Consider the following 23,754-nt stretch of genomic DNA (forward strand, 5'->3'; position numbering starts at 1 on the left):
GGTCTGCAGGACGAAGAGCGCCCGGAGGTGTATCGATTCAAACGCGGACGACATTCTTTGGTGCCGCGTTGCGAGACAGAAGAAGTCGTCGTAGTCGAGCGGGGGCGGCGGGGAAAAAGGATCCAGGGGCGCCCCCCTCCTCCTCCTCCTCCTCCTCCATGCCCCGCACCGTCCGCAAAACACTCGTCGTCGTCGTCGTCGTCGTAGCCGTCGTCGAGGTCCCGGTCCCGGTCCCGGTCCCACCAGTCGTACTGTTTCCCCTCGACTTGGCGGCATTCGTTCACCTCGTGGTGGGGGCCGTCGACGACTGACGGAGAGGGGCGTGTCCGGGAGGGAGGTGATCACGTGAACCAACGGGAGGGTAAGAGGGCCGCCGAGTTTCGGCCAATCGGGTGTCGCCTGCGCGCTCAGCACGCCCACACTCCCCGGACGAGGGCTCCCACTGATGTTTTTATTTATTACATCTGTGACTGGGGAAGGGAAATACTCCCAACTGGACTGCCAGCGAGCGGCTGCTACTTTGAGAACGAGCGACGCGTTCCTGCGTACGGGTCCCGTCGACGTTTCCGAAAGACCCGTTTCCGCGTTGTTACGTTATACGGTTTAAACTCCAATACCATCCGAGTGTTTTGTTGCGACAGTCTTATCAGAGTTTGCTCCTCTACCTGACACCACCCCCCGCGTTCGGTCCGTTCCCACCTACCGGATAAAATATCGCTGAGGTATCGCCCCCCGGTCGTAGTACAACAGTGTGATCGCGAATCGTCGCGTAATTATCTCTCTCGTAACGCGCCTCATGTGCACGGAAAGATAGTGAAGAAACTCTTGGAGGTATCACCGACAGTACAGACTTTAAGCGCCGATGTGACGAGTGGAATCGTGTGATATAATACGCCGAGTGACAGTGACATTTTTCCGGAATAAACAGTGAGTAACGACGATAATCGATACATCGTTAATAATCGTCAAAAGTGACAGGCCAGTGAGGGGAATTCGCCGTTGACAGCGGTGGGCAATTTTAACAATCGTACAAATGTTGGGAGTAGTCGAGTGAAGTTCCCGATCCCGAGATCGGGCCGAAACCCAGAGCCTGCAGACGGCGAGACGATGCAACACTGATCGGATACTGGATCGGACCGGGTACGTCGGTGGATCGAGGCACAGGTAGACACGTACCTACATGAGACCGATCATAATTCGCGATTAGGCGGTTCGTTAGTGACAAAAGTATCGAGGATCGCGTATCGGTGCAGGGCCTCCGCGTTTACTGGATAGAGCGACCCTGCCGAGTGTGTGACACAACCCATGGACCACGGAGCGATGGACAGTTCCTCCGAACACAGCAGCCGCGCCAGCCCAGTCACCGGTAGCCCAAAGCACCCAGCGCACAGTCCCTCGAACCAAACTCAGCCCCAACACCACAGCTCGCAGCACCAACAGCCGCCCCTGCCGTTGCACCAGCAGTCCCATCCTCGGGACCAAATCCGCGAACAGCAACAGCAGCAACAGCAGCAACAACAGCAGCAGCATCAGCAGCACAGGGGTGTCGCAACACCGGGGTCACCTACGCGGGGCTCGCCACCTCAGGGCCTGCCGCTGAGCCCGCCGCCGTTGTCGGCCGGAGGGGGACCGGGAGCACCTCCGGGAATGGTCCCGAGGATGCCGGGCCTGCCGCCGCCGGGTCTCGGCTTGCTGGGCCAGCTCGGTGGAATGCTGGGCGGCCACCACGGGTCGCCGCTCGAATTGATGGCCGCGCACCACGCGGTCCTGCCCCCCAGGTCGTACAACAGCCCGCCGCCGATAAGCTCGAGTGACCCGACCGCGAACGAGTGCAAACTCGTCGATTACCGCGGGCAGAAAGTAGCCGCGTTCATTATCGGAGGCGACACCATGCTCTGCCTGCCCCAGGCCTTCGAACTCTTCCTGAAGCACCTGGTCGGCGGGCTTCACACCGTCTACACGAAGCTCAAGAGGCTCGACATCGTGCCGCTGGTCTGCAACGTCGAACAAGTCAGGATTCTCAGGGGATTGGGCGCGATTCAGCCGGGTGTCAATCGGTGCAAGCTGCTCAGCTGCAAGGACTTCGACGTGCTTTACAGGGACTGCACCACCGCCAGGTAAGAGACACGCACCATCTCGTTGAAAAGCGCGGCTCCGTCAGTCGCCGATGGATCACTCGTACGCGTTGGACCTGTCGAAAAACCTGCCTCTAGTTGGGAGGGAAAATTGTGTAAAACGTGCGAAAGGAAAGTACCTACTCGGGATGTATGTCCGGTATATACAATCACGGGCGCGGATCGACGATAGCGCCAATAACCGTTCGTGAACGCGTAATTGTTTACAACCGGTTCTTATCTGCGAACTCTGCGACGCGTGCAGTTATTGCGAACGGAAGCCAACCGATCTTCGCATATATTAATGCAGATATGCCGTGTGCTACCGCATGTGTCCCCTCTGGGCAGCAGTTAATCTTCGGAGAAAACTTGCGCCCTTTTCATCCTTTGCGCGGGGCCCGAGTTTTGTGCAATTTGTTATCCGCCTCTTATAGGTCTCGACACCTGCGTTAGTCCGTTTCTTCCGCTACAGCTGGGGGTGACTCCCTTTTCTACATAGGGTCGTATAATCCGCGAACGAGGCACTCGAATAATTATCAAAAAATCCGAGTCAGTGAAACTCGAGACGACCGAGTAGTGCTCTCGCTCGGATTCAGGGACCGTAGCTGAAGTGTTTGAGGAGGATCCGGACGAATCCTCGATGACGCATCGTTGCTTCGAATTGGACGAGTGTTTGTACGAACCCTACAGCGGGAATCGTCGTCGTTTAAGCTACAAGTACCGCGGCTTACCCGGATAATTGAGAACGAAACCATTCGGCACGCTCCGGTCTCAGCTACACCTAATTGTCAGTCATGAAATTTGAACCGATAGTACCAATGAAACCACCGAACGGTCACCGAAACTCGCTTCGCACTCTACCAACTCCACCAACCGATGCGACGTTGAAAGCGGTACCATCGACATCGCTCGGACCAATCGTCTCGGAACCAGAGCTATAGTGATTCTTTGCCTCTGTGCAAAGACGTCGCTCGTTTCGTAGGCCTACAAGACCGAAGCATTGTGTTTTCGAATGATGTGACCAGGGATGTCGAGGACGGGTGTAGCGGCAGGCACGTGCCAAAGTTGCAGCTTTGTGCCGATTTCTCGTACTGTCGCCGCAGCCCCGCCAACAGGTGTCTCTTTCACTGGGAGTTTCTCTCAATGAATTCCCCCCTCGGTTGTACTACAAGCCGACAGCCACCCGCGCGGCAGACGGCAGACGAAACGTAATGGTAAACGGAACCGCGACGGGGGATCTCTCATTGCCGGGATATGTATTGTCTCTTGGCTGTCGTCGTCCTGCCGCTCGTTCTTATACAAGACCGAGTGTCAAGTACGAAGAGTGCGAATCGCGGTTGTAGAAATTTGATATCCATAGATCCAGAATCCTCCGAGGATATATGTATGTTGCGTATAATTATGTCGAAACCGTGGATAGTGGAATAATATTCCGCCTGCGTTGATGCAAGGCTTCTCATTCCGTTCGAATTACCCTGTATTTCCTCCTAACTTGTCCCGACAGCTTCTCGAACAATAAACTTTTCTCACTTTCACCGCATATTATACGTACTACAGTGTGTGTATAATATATTATATGAGCTAACGCCTGCAGTCCTGCACATTTATCATTGTTTCTGCAACTTGAATTCAACATCGTTCGTTCACCTCAGTCGCGGGACTGAAAGAGGTTCAGACCTCTCGATGCGTAAGAAGCCTTGTTACACCTGCATTCTAACCGAGCTTCGTTTGCAACGCGCAAGGTGGATTTTTATAACGCGAAACTTCCTCCTTCGTCTCCTTGCGGACAAAATATTTGCAGTTGGCGGTGCGCAGTGGCACTCGCAACGGAAACGGATTCCAGCATGGGTTAGAGAGAGAGAGAGAGAGACAGAGAGAGAAAGGGAAAGAAATATATATATATACATATATAGGTATAGAGAGAGAGAACGGGAAAGCGAGAGAAAGAGAGAGGGAAGGCAACCGTAGGGACAGGGATCCGAATAATCCAAGTGGAAGTCACACAGTGCAGAGCACCGCGTGCCGTCGGCCCGTGCGGTCCTCTTAGAACACTTCCGGATTTCTTTGCCGGAAGTTAAATTCTCGACAAAATTGTATCTTCCGCTTCTCTTTAGTGCCGTTTATTATCTGAGCTTTTTCTTACATGCCAGCTCACATCATGTTTACTTTAGTGAATTGAGAAGATTATATTGTATTACATTGGTACAGCACCTACAAGGACAAAGACAAAGTTGATGCTGCTGGCTTACGGGAGTAATAACTTGTCGTAGAAACATCGATTTGACTGTCATCGGAATGGTAAAATCGGAGACGGGCACCGTTGGACTTTGCTTGCGGGAATTAAAGTGGCAACGGCCAACAGCCGTATAAAAGCCGCAAGAAAAATTCCTTGAATTCTCGTGGTTATATTGTGGCTTTCTCCCACTCTGCATAAAGCAAACTTGACTCGTGGTTCGGCTCGCTCTGCTGCGCAATCCGTAGAATCGTGTCACTTGAACTAAACTGCCGACTTGGTGAGCGAACATTATATGTGTACTGTACATGTATGTACAAACCTCATATTATTAGAGTTCACGTCCGCGGTTTTTAGGCTCGACATTGAAGTGGTTGAATATGTTTTGTACCTGCACGCTTGCCGCGAGTAGATAGATATACCTTACAATAATTTTCACGACGCAACGAACGGATACGAGTTGCGCGGTATTTGACGAAATTTCGATCATTTTGCGAACGATGCAACACCTCGATGATTGATACATAGTTACAAAAACTTTTTATCAAAGGAGAAACATTAGGGGAATACACTTTGGTCCAAGTCACAGAGAAGATCGAAGTAATTCGAAAGCTGGCAATAAAGAATCGCGCGCGGAAGTTGAGACTATATATACTGACCCGAGTGTTACACCCTGAAACGGGTACCAAAAGATGGTATCGTAGGTTGGAACATATAATTGCATCTATAGGCGAGTTAATAATCGTAAGCCGTAATGCGGCTCCTTTGTATGCAAGACGTACGGTTAACGAGAGGCGTCAATTATATTAATTAATTTGCCTAACCAAGTCAAATGAACAATATATCAGCTCTTTGCCTGGTGTGCAGGGCTTGTGTGCGTCTGTGCGAAGGTCTCTAATTGGTATGTCCATGGATAAGTTGTCTAGTATGCACGTTATATTTGCATGCGCCGATGTATTCATGTATTTTTTCCAGCGCACACATGCCTGTAATACGTTGCAACGAGCACATTTGCATCTATCCCTCTGGCTGCAGGTATCCTACGAATCTAACTTATTTAACGTATTTCCATCCTCCGCGTTCGACGAACCGGGCTGCTTGTATCGTCGGAATTAAAAACGCGGAATAGCTATGGTACCTGAACGAACGGTGGCAAAGGATACATCAGCTAACTCTCTCGTCTGCGAGGCGTGGGAGTGTACGGCCCTGGCCTGTAATTCCATGCGCTATTAGCTATTTAATTATGAATTGTGCATAGATTAATTGGCTCTCGTAATAGCAGTTATAACAACGCGCATCGGTCTGGGGTACTAATTTTTATTTCGCATACTAATGCGGAGAGAGGACGAGTTACATCGGTTTTCAAAGATTCGTAAGGGGTGAATCACGCGTCGCGCATATGTCGAACAACTCAACGCGGCCTTACCGAGCCGCTCGTCGATGTTGTAATTGTAGCTTTGAATCTTTGATATCGGAGCCATGGAAGTTAAAGCCCCCCGTGCGAGACGCAACCTCGGTTTGTTTTCATTACCCGGATATTAAACGGCGCGCGGCGCAGAATTTTCTCCCAGATACGTACAACAGATAGCTCGATGGATATACATGCTTTTTATTTTTCTTTCTTCCTTTGTCTCGTTTCACTACTAGATACGTGCTGCAATTGTATCGGTTTATATTATACTGTATATATGCGTATATACGCGCCCGGCGTGCAGCTGCCCCTAACTTTTTGTTGGGCCCTCGGGGATCCGATCGGGAGGAGCTGCCGTGCCCTTGGTGTTGGTACGAAGGTACATTGTGTATCCATACACTGCACTGCCAAGGGTCTATCAAGCAGCGTTGGTTTTTCCCCATTGTTATAGTTATGCTTTTGATATTGATACTCACGTGGGTTATGGGGATACGCGTGCATTAGGCGTGTATGTATATCCCAGTCTGTCCATGTACGACATCATCGATGATCGATACTTTGCAGTGTCCATTCACTCGACGGTCCGACGGTCTGATTAAGCTGGATTAAAAACGGGACTCCCCGGGTTTTCTGGATCTGGTCAAATTCGTCGTTGTATATTCCCACGAGAATAACCCCGCAGATTCCTGCAGGATTCTATCCCGCAGTTCTCGTTCTCCGCACGCTCTCCGGCACCGCGTATCTTTCGCCTCCCCGAAATCTCCCGCGGCGTAATTCTCTGTAATTAATAATCCGCAATAAGTAAGAATAAAGTAGGGAGTTTGGAATCCGGCCACCGCCTCGACGTTCTTAATTCTAGATAATTAATACAAAGACAAACACGAAGGATTAAACAAGCACTGTGTCTGTCCTCCCTGTCTTCCCAAAACAGTATCGCGGGGGCGTCGGAGCTGGGAATGAAAACTCCCCGTCAGGTTCGAATTAAGTTGTTTCTTCGGGTTGCGATATTGCCAATCTCAAATATTTCACCACCTCCGTGCCGTTTAATCGACGAATATCGGATAATTCGCAGCACTGAGGAACCTCCAGAGCCGTATCACGGTTCGATTTAAGGTGCGCGTCGGACTAAACCATTGAGCATTCGCGTTGTTATGCAGTAGCCGACGAAGGACCAAGTGCCGGGTATAACAGGGATTCGTTCCCTCGACGAGAGCGCAAGGCGCGGACGGACGGATGCAAGTCACTGACGATGAGGGAACATCGAGATACATATCCAGATTGAAGAAGGGCCCCACAGTCTGATCCTTTCGTCGAACGTGCGTTATTATGAGTGTTATTGTGTCGAGAGGAAGGCGCCAGGCTCCTGTGCTGTGAAACTGAAAACAGATTTAGGTACACAATGAAAAGTAAGAAACGAAAAGACGCTAGCTATAGGCTGCCATGCAGTAGCAATGCTCGGAGAGAAAGAAGACAATGTATGTGTAGAGGAACAAGCGGGGGTGGGAATCTCGTTCGGTCTTCTCCCTGGGGTCCGTGAGTCTTTTAGCTCGCAGAATGAGTCGGTCCTCCCCTGCAGTGATCCTCGTGCATCGATTGTTCCGTCGGAGCCACTGACCCACATAAACGAACGCGTGAAAACAGCTGACCGCCGGGTTCCTCCTCCCCCCCCCCCATCTCACCCTCCCTGTCCGTTTTCCCTCCTAGACCTCTCTTGTCGTCGCTCTTCTTCCTCGCCCTTCGAACGAGGGTCGAATCTCCCCGTGTCCAGCGATAGAGTTTTCGCAACCCTCGCCCTTCGTCGACCCGTCGAATTAGACTCCAATAAACGCCTATATCTGCCTGCGTGCTTTACTCATCCAATAGGACGTATCTTGTCGGATCTCGCGTTACTTGGTAGGCCAAACAAGTAGCAGAAAACCCTGAGACCTTCAGTCTATCGGGGGTATAATAAGAGGTAAGGAGAAGTGTCTAATACGTATTTTCAACTGAAAAAGTGTTTGCCAAAAAGCAGCAGACATGGGTTCAATAACTTACCGGAATGGCGCTCATAAGCGATAAAGGCGACGATCTGATTGTCACTGTTAGTAATCAGGATTCAATGTCATTGGTGCTTTATGGAACGTTTGCAAGGCCATCTTAATTTGCTTTTTCTTAACGGACACTTTCTGCACACGGAGATAGTCCTCCTCACTTCTACTCTCCATACTTCGGTCACAGTGTGCCGAAGTTAACGAATACGGAGAATAAGTGTCTTCGTGGCAGGTGCGTCATTTCGTTAGATCGCGAATCGACTCCAGTGCTGACATGTTCGAGGGCCGTGACGCGGTTCGTGTACGTAGAGTGTAGTTACATAGGTTCGAGAGGAAAACGAAACGGACAAACCCCTCACAGCTAGAGCAGTTTACGGAGTTCGCGTGCCTCGGCACTTTGTTCGCACGGAGTTGGCGCTAAGTCGTGCGTCAATCAAGACGAACACTTAACACTTTTACTCCCCCTCTGGTCAAAAGTAACGATCACCAGGCACCAACACGCCGCTCACTAGCGCACGCGCACGCTATGACTGACGATGAGCTGCACGGCCAACGAGCCGGTTGACGTGCGTACTTATTGGCACCCGTGTACTTGGCTGCACCTTGTGTATCCTCTGTCGGTAGTAGGTAGGCAGGCACTGGTAGTCCCTGAATTATGCAACCGTGCAGCGAATCGGATGCACGGCTGCAATTGTCCGGTAGGGACGTTTACCGAAAATGGTACGTTATCCTTAGTCCCGGCCTACTCTGACTGCAACAGACACCGACACTCAGCGTCGAGTCATCCCTCGATATAACCTCATACGGTGTTAGAAGTGCGCGTGTTCCCGTTGCGTGAGACATGCCAAGCTGCACGCAACGCCGCACCGAGCACTCGACGCGCACCCGACTTGTTACTCTCCGTATGATGGAGGGAAGCATTCCGTTTGACGCTATACCTTGTCGACGTGTAGATCTGCCATGCTCGGGAATCATCGACCCGCTCCTCGCTTTTTCATCGCTCCGCTACTCGACCAGGACCTCGAATGCGCGGATTGAAAGTAATCCAATGTAGCAGTATCGAGACCGTCAGCAAACTATAAAATGACCCACAATTACATTTGCGGTATGCAGCAGAAGCTATTCGTCTCTCATCGTACGAAGAAATTTGAATCGGCTGATCAAACGTTGGGATACCGTCAGCGATCGACGGGTTTGATGATCAGCCGGAATGGGGTGAGACGGGGCCCAAGTGGCGAGAGCCTGCAGAGGTATATAAAGTTGGTGGGCTGGGGTGCCGGCGATGTAATCTGACGATATTACCTGTATTATGATAATGTTAACGTTTACATATCGATTGTGTCGGCCATCTTGACATATGGTACATGTAACGCTGCCCCGCCGCGCTGCTGTGACGTAATCTATCCAATCGGGAACGGACGACATAAGGGAAATACTCGCCCCAACCGGTTGAAAGGGATCCCTATACGAATGCACCCACACCCATAAGTAACCAAGCATAACATGGGAAATGTGCTTCAACGTTTCGGTGACACGTCCGTCATCCGTGTGCAGGATAATTCGGATTCTTTTCTCAACTCGAAGGTATTGGGAAAGGGTGTATACCTGCGTCCATAAGGCGGCGATGAAAATCAGAGTACAAGGTTTTCGTGGTTTTGTTGTGAATCCGAAAGCAGCGTCGTTCGATTTGGAAGGCGGGATGATCTCGACAGTCGAACCGATCTTCAATATATATATATCGGGCCAAGTTTTCTGTGCCGGTGGCGCCGTACTACCGACGCTTTTTGTCAGTTGAGAATTTATCTACCATTAAATTACGATTTAATTTCCGATACCGTCTGCCTCCTCGGTCCTCCTTGCGTGACTGCCGGTCAAAGCGTTTCAAATCGCATTACCTTCTCTTCGCCTCGGGCTTTCTTCGCCATCGTTCACCTAGGTTCGCGACTAGTCGGTGACCCAGGCCGTCTGGGCCATGCCGAAGTGTGGCACTTTAAGAAATTCAACCTCGTTCCACAGCGATGCTGGACGAGCGAAGGTGGCGTATAGTCCAAGCTGGGCGCGCAAGCAATCGCAGAGAGGAAATGTCTCTTGGTAATCCCATTCGATCAACCTTGGGCTACTCAAATCGATCTTCCATCACTTCTATACACGGTCAGTCACTTCGCCGTGCAGGCGGTGTATTTTTCCAAGTCCTATAGCCCTATGGTGGGTAGCCCGGAACGAATCGACAAAGAAAGAGTCGCTAGAGACAATCCATGGAGCAGAACGAATATGTAAATAATACAGATCGATTGACTCAGCGTTCCGTCTCCCTCGCCCCTCTTCATCTTTATTTTCTTTACTCCTTTTTCCTTTTTTGTCTCACTTCCATCACACTCTTCGTTAAAGCTGCTTTCTGGTCGAGTGATGTAGCTAGCAAAAACCGGCAATTTATTTGGGCAACGTTGCGAGCGGAAATCGGATCTCATTGTACCCGCCACACTGCGTGTACAACCGATCTCGAGGAGTTTACCCGACTGAACGAGATTTCGTCGGGGTTTCGCGTTTTTGGTCGACCATAGAATACCGCGGCAAAAACCACCGGGTCCTCATCGTCACGTGGTCTAAAACTCCTAATGTATTCTCCGCCCTCCTCATGCATATTAAAATCCACACACATTCACGGCTCGTCATTGTATGCCTACGGATACGTCAGTGACCACGTCGACCGGTGTCTGAGGCATTTCGTTCGAAATGGTGGAAGCCTGGTCAGGCTATCAGCTGTCCGAGTTTGCCTCCTTGCGGGAATTATATGCAATTCGTTGGGATTCGTGACCATCGACTGCACGCGAATACGAAGTAAACACTCGAGTGACATTTCGCTCGTGATTGATGGGTCGCGTTAAAGTTCTGCACTTTTGCAAATGTTTTATACGACAATTGCATCGGCTGAAGGTTGAGTCAAATGATATCTGGCAATCTATGGAATGAGCAGCTCATCTGGTTCGAATTCACTATCAATCGTTCCCTGCAAATCGCTTCGATGGTCTTTGAACGAAAACAGTCGTTGCCATAGGTATGACATGTTGCGTTCGACTTTGGTCTCGTGCGATATTGTTCGGTGTATCGGTGTAAAGATACATTACGTATACCCTTGGCCACGCACGTTATACCAATCACCTGTTATACGTATAGCGACGAATTCCGGCGTGCAGCGACATGGTGGCGAATAAAGGTAAGAATCACGAAATCCTTACATTATCGACGCCACCGATCCGGCGCTCGCATGCTGCACCTTTCCATGCCCCCATTACGCAGAGAGCCCCGAAATCCCGCGTCGAGATCGACAAACTTCCAGCACAATGGCAGAACGAAGGTAGTTGTTGTTGTTGTTTCTCATTACAAACTGTACGGTTTCACGAAAGGTCCGGTATACAGAAGCACGCGGGATCGAAGAACGGGTAAAAAGTGATTTCATCAGCTGTACCGGTACAGGTGCCTCTCTCTGATCGAACCGCGCTTGAACAGTCTCAACCATCGAACCGGCTTCAAAGTAGTTATTCCTCGAAACGACAACGCGACTCGATTCGATCGTTCGTCTGGCACAAGTTGGAACTGCGTTATTGGTGTTTACATGCATCGCAGCTTCGACATGTAATTCAAACCGTTCTTGTAACTGCGCAAATTATCCTGATAGCCGGGTGCAACGTATCGTCCAATGGGAACGAGCGTGTGCACAATTTACGGTGAAATTACTCAGTACTGCCAATCGCAAACCAACATTAACAACGGATACTGACTATATACGCAATGTTACGAGTTACAGTGTGTCTCGTGGTTGCACACTTATTGTTAAGGTAATAAACTCGAGCTATCTCAAGAAGTGTACAGAGTTGAAGACTAAAATTTGTTCTTTATAACGTTGACTTTCGGTGTGGTATTTATACGTATACAAACTTAGTGGGAATGTGTTTTGAATGTATGCAGAACGATGATTGCACTGATGTTATTCGCTTTAAAACATACGTGCAATGATTTTCAACGAGATAAAGATTCAACGAGTTGTACTTGTAGTTGGTGTTATACCGATATGTAAACGTACGTGTAAGCCACATGTGCAGGCACAAGAGTGTACGCAAGTCGGTCTATCCCATCCAGTGGTGGAGATTGCGGTGAGATGTCGACAGTAACAATAAAAGTACGGTGATCATGGACAGCCCTGAAAGGTGGTCCCTTTGTATAATGCGAGCAATCAAGATAATGGTGAACGATATGTAATTATATCATTGTTTGAAATTACCCACCAGCCTGAGACACGGCTGTTTCGGAGGGCTGTTCAGGGCACTCTTCGCTTGCTCTCTCTACCTGTAACCATACGCTATACGTATACACAATACACGTATATACGCAGAGCCAGGATCTCGAGGCAAGCGGAGGTGTTATTAGGGCCTGACATTGATACATCCAACCGTAGCCACAGTGGCGTAGGAAGTTCTCGATGCCGGTTTCTTACGGACGCAGAATTCGCCCGGCTGCGTCGTCCATTCGGAACCCTGGCTCGGACCGAGTTCTAAACTCGTTTCACAGCCGAGACAACTTCAGATCGTACACGCGAGACTTTCGCCTCCTCACCACGGGCCCCCTTCGATCATCGAATCCCGATTGTTTTCACCCCATCTGACGCGCAACCGTCCTCCATTGCAGGGATCTTTTCGTCAGTCTGAACACCCATTGAGCAATTCACAGTATCCTCCGTTGCGAAACATCGATCAGCTCCGTATTTGACAGTCTATGAAGAATATTGAAAAACGGTGAAACTGACACCAGTTGTATGAAAATAATATAAGCAAAAGGTATTTGCGCCACAAAAAAAAGTACGAACAGCACCAAGTTGCGATAATTAAAGTCATCAGTCCCGTTCGGTATATTGAAGAAACAAATTGGCTCCGTCTACTTCACAGCTTTCTCATTCTCGGCTTGTATGGTAATCTCTCTTGTTTCGTAGCAAAAGTAGAAGAAGTAGTCAACTGCAGGGGTTAAAACGAAAGACACGAATGTTGAGAACGCTCTAGTCCAGGAGCCTACTTTATTTTCCACGAGTAACTGACCCATTTGTACGAAAACAACCGGTTTTTTAGTTGCCCTAAGAAAAGGGGGACTGTCCCGAGTATTGACGAATGACATTCGAACCGTTACCATTCACACCATTTCAAACCAGGTGCACCTGCAGCGTTCTAGCGAGGCTTCCAAAGCCTCACTGTAGGTATTTCGACTTGACGTCAAGGATGTAATGTTGGAAACAGTGTCGACCGGTCACCGCCGAACCTGTACTGAAAATGGTAGACCCAGGGAGGAAATAAGCGCTAGGAGTAACGCAGGCTGAGCTCGATCGTTGCGGATCGCTGTTGTACCTAATAAAGTCGCGGGTCAGGTATAAGAGTTCAATGCGTTGAACCGACGATCGGGCAAGATCGTTGACCGTGCAATTCACATCATGCAGTCTGTGTACGTAGATCGGGCCGGCGCGCATAGCGAGGAGAAGATGCTGGAAGGCCTCGAGCGAACAAGGAGCTCGCTCCCGTAATGCTCCCGCCTGGTTGCACGATGCTCGACGACGAGGACGCCCAAAGTGTTGGTAAAGCGCGGGGCCGTGGGGCGTTTATCCTACCCATGGTGGTGCCGAGCAGGGTTGCTTCACGGGGAATCGCAGCCTAACCGATCTTCGGAGATATCGGAAATCGAAATGGAAAACAAACACGGGGCCGCGATAATTGATAGAATGAATTAAACCGTTTGTCTTGCTGGATATTGGGGGGAGGGATGGGGGTGAAAATTAAAACGATGATTTATGCGCGATTGGGCGTTGCTTCATCCGTGCATGGGTTTGTTGCGGATAGACGAGGGCGAGGAGCTCCGTGTTTTTTAAAATCGTTTTCTTTTTTTTTTCAATTCGGGTGGGGGCGGATGGTCCGCCGTGTTCTTTCTTCTCCTTTTGTTTTCAAGGTCTCTTTCGATTTATCCCTCGCTGATGAATCAGGTGCGGCTTTCGACTGAGAGTTGAGATTACTTTGGTGGGCGGGTCTCTTTCTGTCAGAGCCTCCGCTGCTGCTGCTGCTGTTGCTGCTGCTTCTGCTGCTGATGCTCGATGCTGCCCCTGCTGCTGATGCTGTTAGTGGTTCTGGCTCGCCGAGGAGAAGAGATACGTGGCGCTTCATCTGCCACAGTGTATAACACCGGCGTCCCGTTTGCAGGTATACCTCCTCTCTGCCCTGCAGAGCTTCTTCTTCGCCGTGTAGTTTCTTTCTTCTATACTCGCTCGCACTGCTGCTCGGGCTCAGGTAGAAATATTTACGTTTAATCTTCATTTTAGTCTCGTCTACGTCAGCGGCCAAAAGCCCCCTCCTTGTCTCACTGCGGGCTTGATTTAAATTGGAAATATATATGTATATGCAGACTCATGCGCCTCCGTGTGAACACCGCTAACAATCGTTATACGTTCAACGCCTCGCCTGTACAGGTATCACCGAATGTATTCTAATTATTACCGTTTACACCGGAACGAATCGTTGCTCGCAAAATCGTTTCATTTCGTATTATTTTTCAGCCGCACTTATACCCGATGCATTTATTCATTTTTAATTCTCTCCCTCAACTCGGCAAATCGCGCCTAAGTATAACACGTATCTACATTCCGGTTTTCATGCACTGTCCATTACACCAGCTACCTAAAATTTATTGCCGTAGACAATAATTGTACCTACTCCGCGGGTAGATTTTGCCTCATCCACCGCATCTGGTTGCTTCGCATTCTGTGCTTCTTACGTGAAATTGCAACTATAATTAGTACAGCATTACACGCGTACCGGCAGCAGTGCGATATTTGTACCGCTGCATAAGTGAGGCGGAACTGATATACGAAATCATCTCTGCGAATGCGCAACGGGTTATAGAGTTCAGCATCCGTAGCGCGGGAGTTTTTCCCCCTGGCTCTGCATGTCTTCGGCGCATCGGTAATATCGCCGGTGCATTTTATTCGTAGTGCGTCAGGGCAGCAGCTATTTTGTTCACCGTGTTAGCTGAGAAAACAGGCGTGCTCGTACCAACATGGCGGGCGCCTGGCGTCAAACCCGCGAGTATGTGTATGCACGCGGAGAACCCGAACCGTTCTTCTCTCCTTTCGACCGGACCGACTGCAAGGGGAGGCAACCGATGCTAGCTATAGACGAAGAGCGAGAGAGAAGGACAGTCGGCCGACTGCCTGGCATAACACAACCTCGTTATTTATTAGTAATTGTAAAAATGATGCGCCTAAACCAATATCATTAGCGGCTGCAGGCTCGCGAGGGGCCGAAGTGCGTGTCATCTGTAAAAACACTGCCTTTAATTGGCGGCATATTTATTGTAATTTTAAACACGTGAGTCGAGAGACGCCCGCCGCCGGCTCGAGAACCTCCGCCTCTATCTATACCCCCTTTTTCTTCTCACCATTACGCGTCCTTTCTTCGTTCCTTAATTCCACACGCGCTGGCCTTTCCAGCTCTCTATTTATATCTTTTTATACGCTTTCTTCTCCCACTTTGATCACCTCATTTTCCGTCAAGATTCAATCACATTCTCGCATGACCCGCGCATCGGGTGAATTACACCGCATCCAATGCAATCGTTGAGACCATATTTATCCCCCTGCCGGGTAAACAAGCCGAGCTATTCTCAATTCATCGAACTCGTATATCGGTTCCAGGATAAATTTTCTAATGGAAAACGCGAGAGGAAAATCGCGGTAGCTTAAAAGCCTCGATCATTAGCTTCGCCGCGTTCCGTGTTGACGATGATTTTCACCTTCTTATTCCGCAGGGTTTCTTTTCATCACCGAAACGGCCTGCGCAGGTAGGCACGCAGAGGTTAAAATTTGGCGCTATATTAATGGGTTTGTTTGCCCGTTTGCTCGAGCTGTTCGTTTCGAGTCGTTAGCGGAGAAGCCGCCAGCTTTATCTCAAACCTGCACCGCAGTTCGTATAATAATGAGTACAAATACGCGACTCGAGGATGAAAATGAACCCGCGGCCTCGATTTTCTGTTACACTGTTCGGAAAATGAGCTGATCGGAGATTCGAGAGTGTATACCTAGGTATTATACAGGCGTATACCTACAGAGACGCGGTCGTTTCAACTTTCAACGCACGAATGACTCGGCTCAGGGTCCCAAACGAGGTTCACGAGCAACCTGCAAGGCTCGAAGATCGGGCCGACGAAACAAGGCCAGAAGGCCCTCCGGCCTAATCCCAGAAAAATCAAAAACAAAAGCCGCCCGAAGCGGCAGCGAGGGACGATTTGTTCGCTCTGCGGGAGGCCCGACTTAACGAAAATAAGCCAACTTCTCACATAATTCACCGGGGAGTGAGTGGCGAAGAGGAGAAAAGCTGAATACAAATAGAAATCATTAATAGTTTTGTTTCAACGGCTCGCGCCCATCTTCCACAACTAAACCAGGCATGTCTATGCTCACTGGAGGAATGCAATCCAATTATATGCGTACAGGTATGGACAGGTATACCCCCACACCTTTCACCCCTCTCTCTTCCTTACCGTTCCGCAATTTCATCAAATATTTTCATAGTTTTCAAATTTTACCGGAAGAGAGGAAGTTAAAAATAAACTCGACACGATTTTCCTCTCGAGCTCACGAAGCTGAAGCCAGCAGCCAAACCTTTTAAACTTCTCGAAATTAGAAAAATGCAGTTCGATTTCATCCTCATAATTCTATAAAAGTATCGGGGGCTCAAGATACTTCACAAAGTTTTGATTTTCCGACTTCACTACCTAGTTCCAATGAACATATTAAAACGTTAATTGGCTGGTAATTCGAGCTCTCGAATTGATGTTCGACGCTTCAAGTTCCACCAAGTGACGATTTTGCCAAAATTTCTAAATATTTGAGTGTCTTTTTATTTCGTCTGACTTCTTTAACCCGTACAGAAAAACAATCCAGAAATCGTTCAGAGGAATGCAATTTTTTTCAGCACTTACAGGCACAACATGTCGGCTTCTACTCGGTGGACGTTATCCATACGTATTATATAATAACCATGTATATGTATGGGGTCTAGATCGTAGGGTGAGAAGCTCAACTATCCAGTAAAAATTTTTCCCAGAGCAATAGCAATAGCAGTAGCAGCAGCAGCAGCTCGATCGTATCAATCAATGACACATACATTTCGTACAATAGTCCTCAGGTTCCCTCTCTCTGTCTCTTCCAGTTTCCTCAGTCTCCCTCTCCTTCCCTCTGTTGTTTTTTTTTCTTTATTTTTTTTTTTATACCATCGTCGCCGGTATGACCATTGTAACAGCGATCACTGCAGTGGTGCCCTTTTTTATCCTCTCCTGCATGTTTCTTCACGCATCCTTCTCCTGCACCAGCGTCATCATCAGTCACTCGGTGGTCGGTATGTCTTACACATGCATACGTGTATATAGTAAAACGTATATACATACGTACGTAAATATTAAATTCGCTAAAAAACCGATCGCTTCGAGTAGGGCTAAAGTTGCAACGTCAGCCTGGTAAACAAAAACGTCGCAGCTGACCGGCTAAGCCAATCGCGCGACGACGCTGGCCCTACACGCTTCACTTTCAGACTACCAACATCACGATCGGCCCATACGCCGATCGTCACGCGTGCTCGAGACTCACACCCTGAAAGTAAAACGACATCCAGAGCACAACGTTGTGGAAATTGTCCTCGGTATCGTCACGCTTGTGGGCATATCATAGCCATGTATACGACAGCTCGCAGCTCGGCTGAACGTCGATAGGATTATTCCAACAACCGGGAGAATCGGGTGAAGTCAAACCGACCCTGATGCCCAGTGTCGATAAGGCCCGTGTCGCGAATCGGGGAACTCGCGTCGCCTGTTCGATGTGATTCTGATTGGCCCGGGGTCAGCCGGGCTTAACGTCGCGTTATTGGCTGTCGCGCACTCGCCGATTTCGATCGCAACGTGCCATCTGGTCAGCGTGTCACGTGCGAGAGGAGAGGAGAGGAGGCGGTGTGTTGAGAGACGAGGAGATCGAACACGACCGAGGCACGGTAACGCGAGTGCGTCAACCGGGATTGAGGGGCCCCTGTTAAATACACCTTGGCCTGTGTCGTAAATACGTGTATCGGTGAGGCGCCGCACACACGCATGCGAGAGAAAGATTCGCTTCACGTAACGTTAAAGCATCTATGCATATACCTGTAGGGTGGTTCGTTTCTTGACAATTTTTTTTAAATTGCCACTCGGGAAATTTGTGACTAATGATGAAAAAAAAATTTTCGTAAAACCTGGAGGAGGGGGTAGGAAAATATTTACAGATCGCTACCAATTATTGTAATATTATTTTTTATTTATTTTTATGTCTACTCCTTACGGACTTGTATGTATGTGTTGGTTCATTTTTTTCGTATCTTGGTCCAATTAATCACTGTTTATAAAAATCAGTACTGAAAAGGAAATAGGGAGATTAAGGTGATGCGATACTCCTATTTCGGTAGCAAAAATTATTATCCAAATTTCTCCGAGACGATCAATGTTTCGGATAAAAGAGGAGAACAGCCAACTGCGGAATTGTTAGGCGCAGTTTGATGTTGATTGGTGAACGATTAATTGGACCACGATACGAAAAGAATAAGCTAATACACACAAATCTGTAAGGTGTATACAAAAAAAAAAATTACAAAATATTATAATAATTGGTAGCGACCTCTAAATATCTTCCTATTTCTTCTAGGTTTTACGACAATTTTTTTCAGTATTTGTCACAAATGTTTCGAGCGGTAATGTAGAAAAAAAAATTAAACAATGAACCACCCTAATATAGCTATGTTCTTTAATTCTGTAGTTGGTGATTAATGTATCGGCTGGAAGATTTGCAGAAAAGCTAGATTGGATATCGATTTGGAACTTCAAGTTTTTTTAAACGTGACCTCATATAGGTACAAGTGTCAAGTTTGAAAAAAATTGTATATAACATATATATATATATAATATATATGATGTATGTACGTAATGACGATGAAGATGATGATGATGATGATGATTTTGGTGTCTAATGAAATTGGTTACATGCAGTCTTTTTGAATTTATAGAGGGTAAATTTGTATCCTATACCTATAGTTGTACAATTCCAAACCTGCTGATCGGTACAAGGAAAATTTTTCTATTATTTTTTTCAGATGTCTCACAATGAAAGCGACAGACAGGTATGCCTACAGAGAAATCTCTGCGAGTGTGTCTCTAGAGAGTTCTTTAAGAGTGATCGTCTATAGCTACCCTATAGCGATCGATAATCGGTACCGTCACCCACACCTATAATGCTATATCGATATTATCCGATATTCAAATTTTTCGCCCATCTTCACACCTAACTTCTATCACATCTTCTCCTCTTCGGCTTTCTTAGGTACGTGTTTGCACAAATTATTTTTAAATCCATTATGTATCCTCTATATTTCTACATTAATATATAATATGATTCTCTCTCTCTCTCTCTCTCTCTCTCGCTCGCTCGCTCTCTCTTTCTTTCTCTCATTCTGTTTCTTATTGTCTGTATATACATAACATATACATATCTCTCTCATTTGTGCTGCACAATATATATATACATATATCTCTCTTTATCTGCCCGTTGTCATTGACTACATATTTCTACATACCGTAGCTGTCTATGATTACAATGTCTCGCCTGTATCCTATAATATACGTTATATGGTATAAGCGCACTATATCCCTTGTATTATGGTTTTTAGATTTTTTTTATAAGATATACTGCCTCCTGCGTAGCACGTTGCTATAACTATGCCGATCGCACTGCGTAGTACAATATTGTGTTATAAATACGTTTGCCTGTATAATCACTTATATTATATGGTGTGTCGCATTAACCTCCTTGTGTTATTTTAATTTCATGCACAAAATTCTGCAGAATTGTTATATGCGCTCGCTGCGTAGAAAACTTACCTATATAGATATAATAATACATAGATAGATAAGCGGAACGTAAATGCGTAGCTGCTTACGCAGGTATTATACATACCTTCTTATGATTTTCGGGCAATGGCTGCAGCGTCATCGCTACGGCTATAAATATATATATAATATATATATATATATATATATATATGTATATATATATACATGTAATGCATGGGTGTAAACTGAGGTTACGCGTCTCGTTTTCCCCCGATTAACCGAATGTCGCCTGAAGCCGGGTGGGTCCTTCAAAGAGAAAAAAAAGAGAAAATACACCCCATCCATTCCGCAACCCCGTGTGCATGCTGCACAGGGCACACTGCAACAGCATGGCGGTAGTTCTTAATATATGCCACGGTCATTGGCGCGTGTACATATACCTGTGTATGTATATATATATATTATTATATATATATATTCGTATATAATACATATATACGAGCCATGCGCCCGAACGGGGCTAATTATATGTCGGCCATTTTGTTCTCGTATGTATGCTGCATACACACACACACACACACACACACACACACGCAAACACACACTCGCTGACACGTTCTAACACGAACGCTACTCCGAACATGAGAAAGAAACATAATTCGTGCACGATGCACACGCGGAGACTCGATTCTCTGTAGTAAAGAAAAAAAAAAAAACGTACGATCGGTTATATTTTATCCCCCCCCCCCCCCCCCCCCCTCCGCTTAGCATGCGACAATTATCGCTGTACACAGCGTATTTTTCTTCCCCCCACATTATACAGTATGGCACGAAAATTTGTCAAAAAGACGTGAAAGAAGAAAAAAAAAACGTCCCGCTCGATTGGTGTAATTAGAGGCGTTCGCGGTTCGAATTTGACCTATACGCTACACGCCGGTTGATCTGCGTCTCGTGTCTGTCTGTCTGAACCGCCTAAATCCGCGGATCGGCCCCGGCATGCACCGCGGCACCACACATGGCTCCCCGTGCATGGGTATTGTTATATCTATATGTGGATCTGTACCTACCGTCGATAGTCCGTTTCGCGCGATTACCCCCTTCGCCCGTTCCTCGGTTCCTCGGTTCCTGGGTTCCTCGGTCCTCGTTCCTCGTTCCTCTCTAGCGCGCTCTTTCGAAACGTGGTTGGCGTGTTTCCCTGTACGTATAAACGCGGACAGCAACGACGCGACGAGGCGATGGGTTCGTGACGGGATACCCATACCTACACCTCGCCACAATGCACCACCTATAAACCCCGAGCCAATACCTATCGATATACGTGCGGAACACCGAAAGATGTGGTGATGAAAAAATGCGCGAAAAAGGAGAAACGGAAGAACGAAGAGAGAGAGAGAGAGATAGAGAGAGAGAGAGGAACAAAAATAACCGTGAGAGAAAGAGAATTATATTAAACCACGCCTCTAAATCTGTTCCGTAGGTAAGTGTAACGCTTGTCCCGTCCGTCTGGCCCTCCCCTTAGTCTCAGCCCCAAACGGGGTTCACCCACCTCCCCCACGGCCTCTGTGTACAAGGTAATCCCCCTCCCCCCTCCCGCCCGTCACTCGCACCTTCTCTCTTTTTCGCACACAGCTCCATCTTTGACGCGAAAACATAACTTCTCTTGTCGATTCGAGCACGTGGTGCCGCAGATCGTGGGTCAAACGATCGTAATTTACAAGAAACGGGCGAAAATTTAGAGAGAGAGAGAGATCTTTCTACACTAGAGGCGCTAGAATTGCTAATTTCGGGTTTTTTTTAATTTAAAAAGGGGAATGCCCGCGGTACCACGCGATAGAAACGAGAAAAAACGGACGCCGTTAACCTGACATTAACGTCACCAGCGCCACTTTGGTGGACGTTGTGAGAAAATGATCTTACTGATTTTTTCTGGCCGTAAATAAATTATACTTTATCCGGGCTCCGTGAGATCGAACGGATCTACCAATCCCAATTCTGTAAGTTGTTCTGTATATTACAGCATTCACTGTTGTATAACCTATAATAATTACAAATCACCCGTCGTTATGCTATTAGACAGATTCGACAATACCTAGATGACACGTTGCAGCCGGGCAGGAGGATCGATTTACCCCTGATATGAGATCTGACGTTGAATTGTGCACCGTGTGCAACGATCATTCGAGGCGATTCGCATTGTGCGATAATTTGTACCGTAGGTAACGTATTGTGTACTCGCTCCGCAGGGGTGTATCGACGTTGAAAAAACGTATTATTTGAGTGGCGCGTTATGTCGTTCTTGTGTTTTGTACATCGTCATGCGTGGTTATTCTATTCGGCACGTACAACGCGCCTCGAGGAGGGAAGGGTATCAGTAGCTCGAAACTCGCGTCGCGACGCTCTTCAGTCCCGACGTAGGTATTAGGGTACCTTATACTCTAAGAGCTGCGGGATGAGAGACTCTCGAAAAGAATCCGGACCGGACGGCACGGCTGGTTGCTCTCGCTTAATTCTAAAGAAGCGTTTGATTAACAATGCCATACCGCTTCTACAAATCGTCTTTGTTGCGGTTGCAGCAGTAATTAGATCGAGTGCTCTGGAGAACGGGGAACCGGCGAGTCGATCGCTTCCTACCGTTAACCTAACCTATACCCTAAACCTCCTTCCAATTGTTTTTGTTCACGTAAGAACGACGCGGTGTCAGCTGCCGGCCAACTTGTCTCAGATTTCAGAATTCGTTCGTACATGACACATTTTGTAATGCGGTAGCCAACTGTTGCTGGTAATTCTTCAATCATCACCGTTGCAAAAAAAAAAACTCAACCATCTGTGCGTCGAGATTATTACAAATTTTTCACAAAAGATTTGGACAACAAGGGTTCGTAACACTTATACGTAAAACAAATTGAATCGGGAGAAGAGAAATTGATAAAGTAGATAAGCGACATTCTTGAAAACTGATCTGTGTTAGAACGGTCTGAGTCAAGTCTCATTATAGAATTAGCTTCGGGGTCGGAATAAAGTTGAAAAAATATAACAAGATCAGTAAAAAAGATGAATAACGGTGTGGATGGAATGTTAGTTGAAAGAAGGCTAAGGTAATCGGAATTATTCAAAACGCACATTATTTTTTCATTGAAACAGCTATTTATCGCAATGTTTTAAAAGCTGTTTACAACTGTATCAAGTTTTATATACGTTGCGCGGGCAACAGTTATGTGACGCATGAAATAGGCATTTTTACCGTGCAAACCTTGAGAACTACCGACTTTTAAATTCTCTCAAAGCACGCGCTTTGACAGCAACACATGCGCAGAGTAGGTATATACTCGATTTGCTCGAAGTGAAAGTTTTTCGATGAAAATAACGCTCTAGCAATTTTGTCCTGCGACGTTCGCCGCTTGTTTTCTTTTCCAATTTCAAAATTATGCTTCTAGACGGTATTCGGTGGTGTGCCTAAACAATCGATCATTGAACCAACTGTACAACAGAATTGATCATCCGAACTTTGATAAACTGAAATTCTGATTGTGGGTCAAAAATTGGAAGGGTCGATACTTCGAATGACCGATATGCAAAAATAAAATAACGAAAGATGAATATTGTTCAAAATCTTTCGTATTTGACCCCCGCCCGAAATTGCGGAGCTTTATATCACGTGGCTTAGCACACTTCACCTGTACCTGAAACACGTGAAAAGGGTGTTTAATAATAGTGTTTAATAATAGTAATTTTAGGAATAGTCCCAGTGAGCAACGCGGTTAGTCAAAGTTTTTACCTAAAAATCATCAAGTTCGGAAACGTTCCGTAGTCCCGGCGCTTGGCTCGTTGCCCTTCGCCCTGCGTGAGATAACCCCGAGATGACGAAGAAGGAAACGTTGTCAGCTGGAGGCACGCTCGGCGTCTTTCTCGCCCAGGCGATATTCCCCGGTTGGATAGAATGCGCCCCCTGGCCACCTGCATTATCCTGTCTTACACGATTGGCTGTATCGTACGCGCTAAACTAACCTCGGACAATGTCTAGCCCGTGTGCAAAGT

The 23,754-nt window shown here is 47.4% G+C and overlaps 1 protein-coding gene across 3 annotated transcripts in view; it reads left to right on the plus strand.

Annotated features, from left to right (window-relative positions):
- Positions 1-485: 485 nt before the first annotated feature.
- Positions 486-23,754, plus strand: part of LOC124300453 (dachshund homolog 2) — a 183,754-nt gene continuing 160,485 nt past the window's right edge. For all 3 annotated transcript variants that reach the window (XM_046754579.1, XM_046754580.1, XM_046754581.1), the window contains exon 1: positions 486-2,117. In XM_046754579.1, the coding sequence (XP_046610535.1) occupies positions 1,306-2,117 (812 nt within the window). In that variant the 5' untranslated portion in view covers positions 486-1,305. The remainder of the gene's footprint in view (positions 2,118-23,754) is intronic.

Source organism: Neodiprion virginianus, chromosome 3 (assembly GCF_021901495.1).
Source record: "Neodiprion virginianus isolate iyNeoVirg1 chromosome 3, iyNeoVirg1.1, whole genome shotgun sequence".
Classification (NCBI taxonomy): Eukaryota; Metazoa; Arthropoda; class Insecta; order Hymenoptera; family Diprionidae; genus Neodiprion; species Neodiprion virginianus.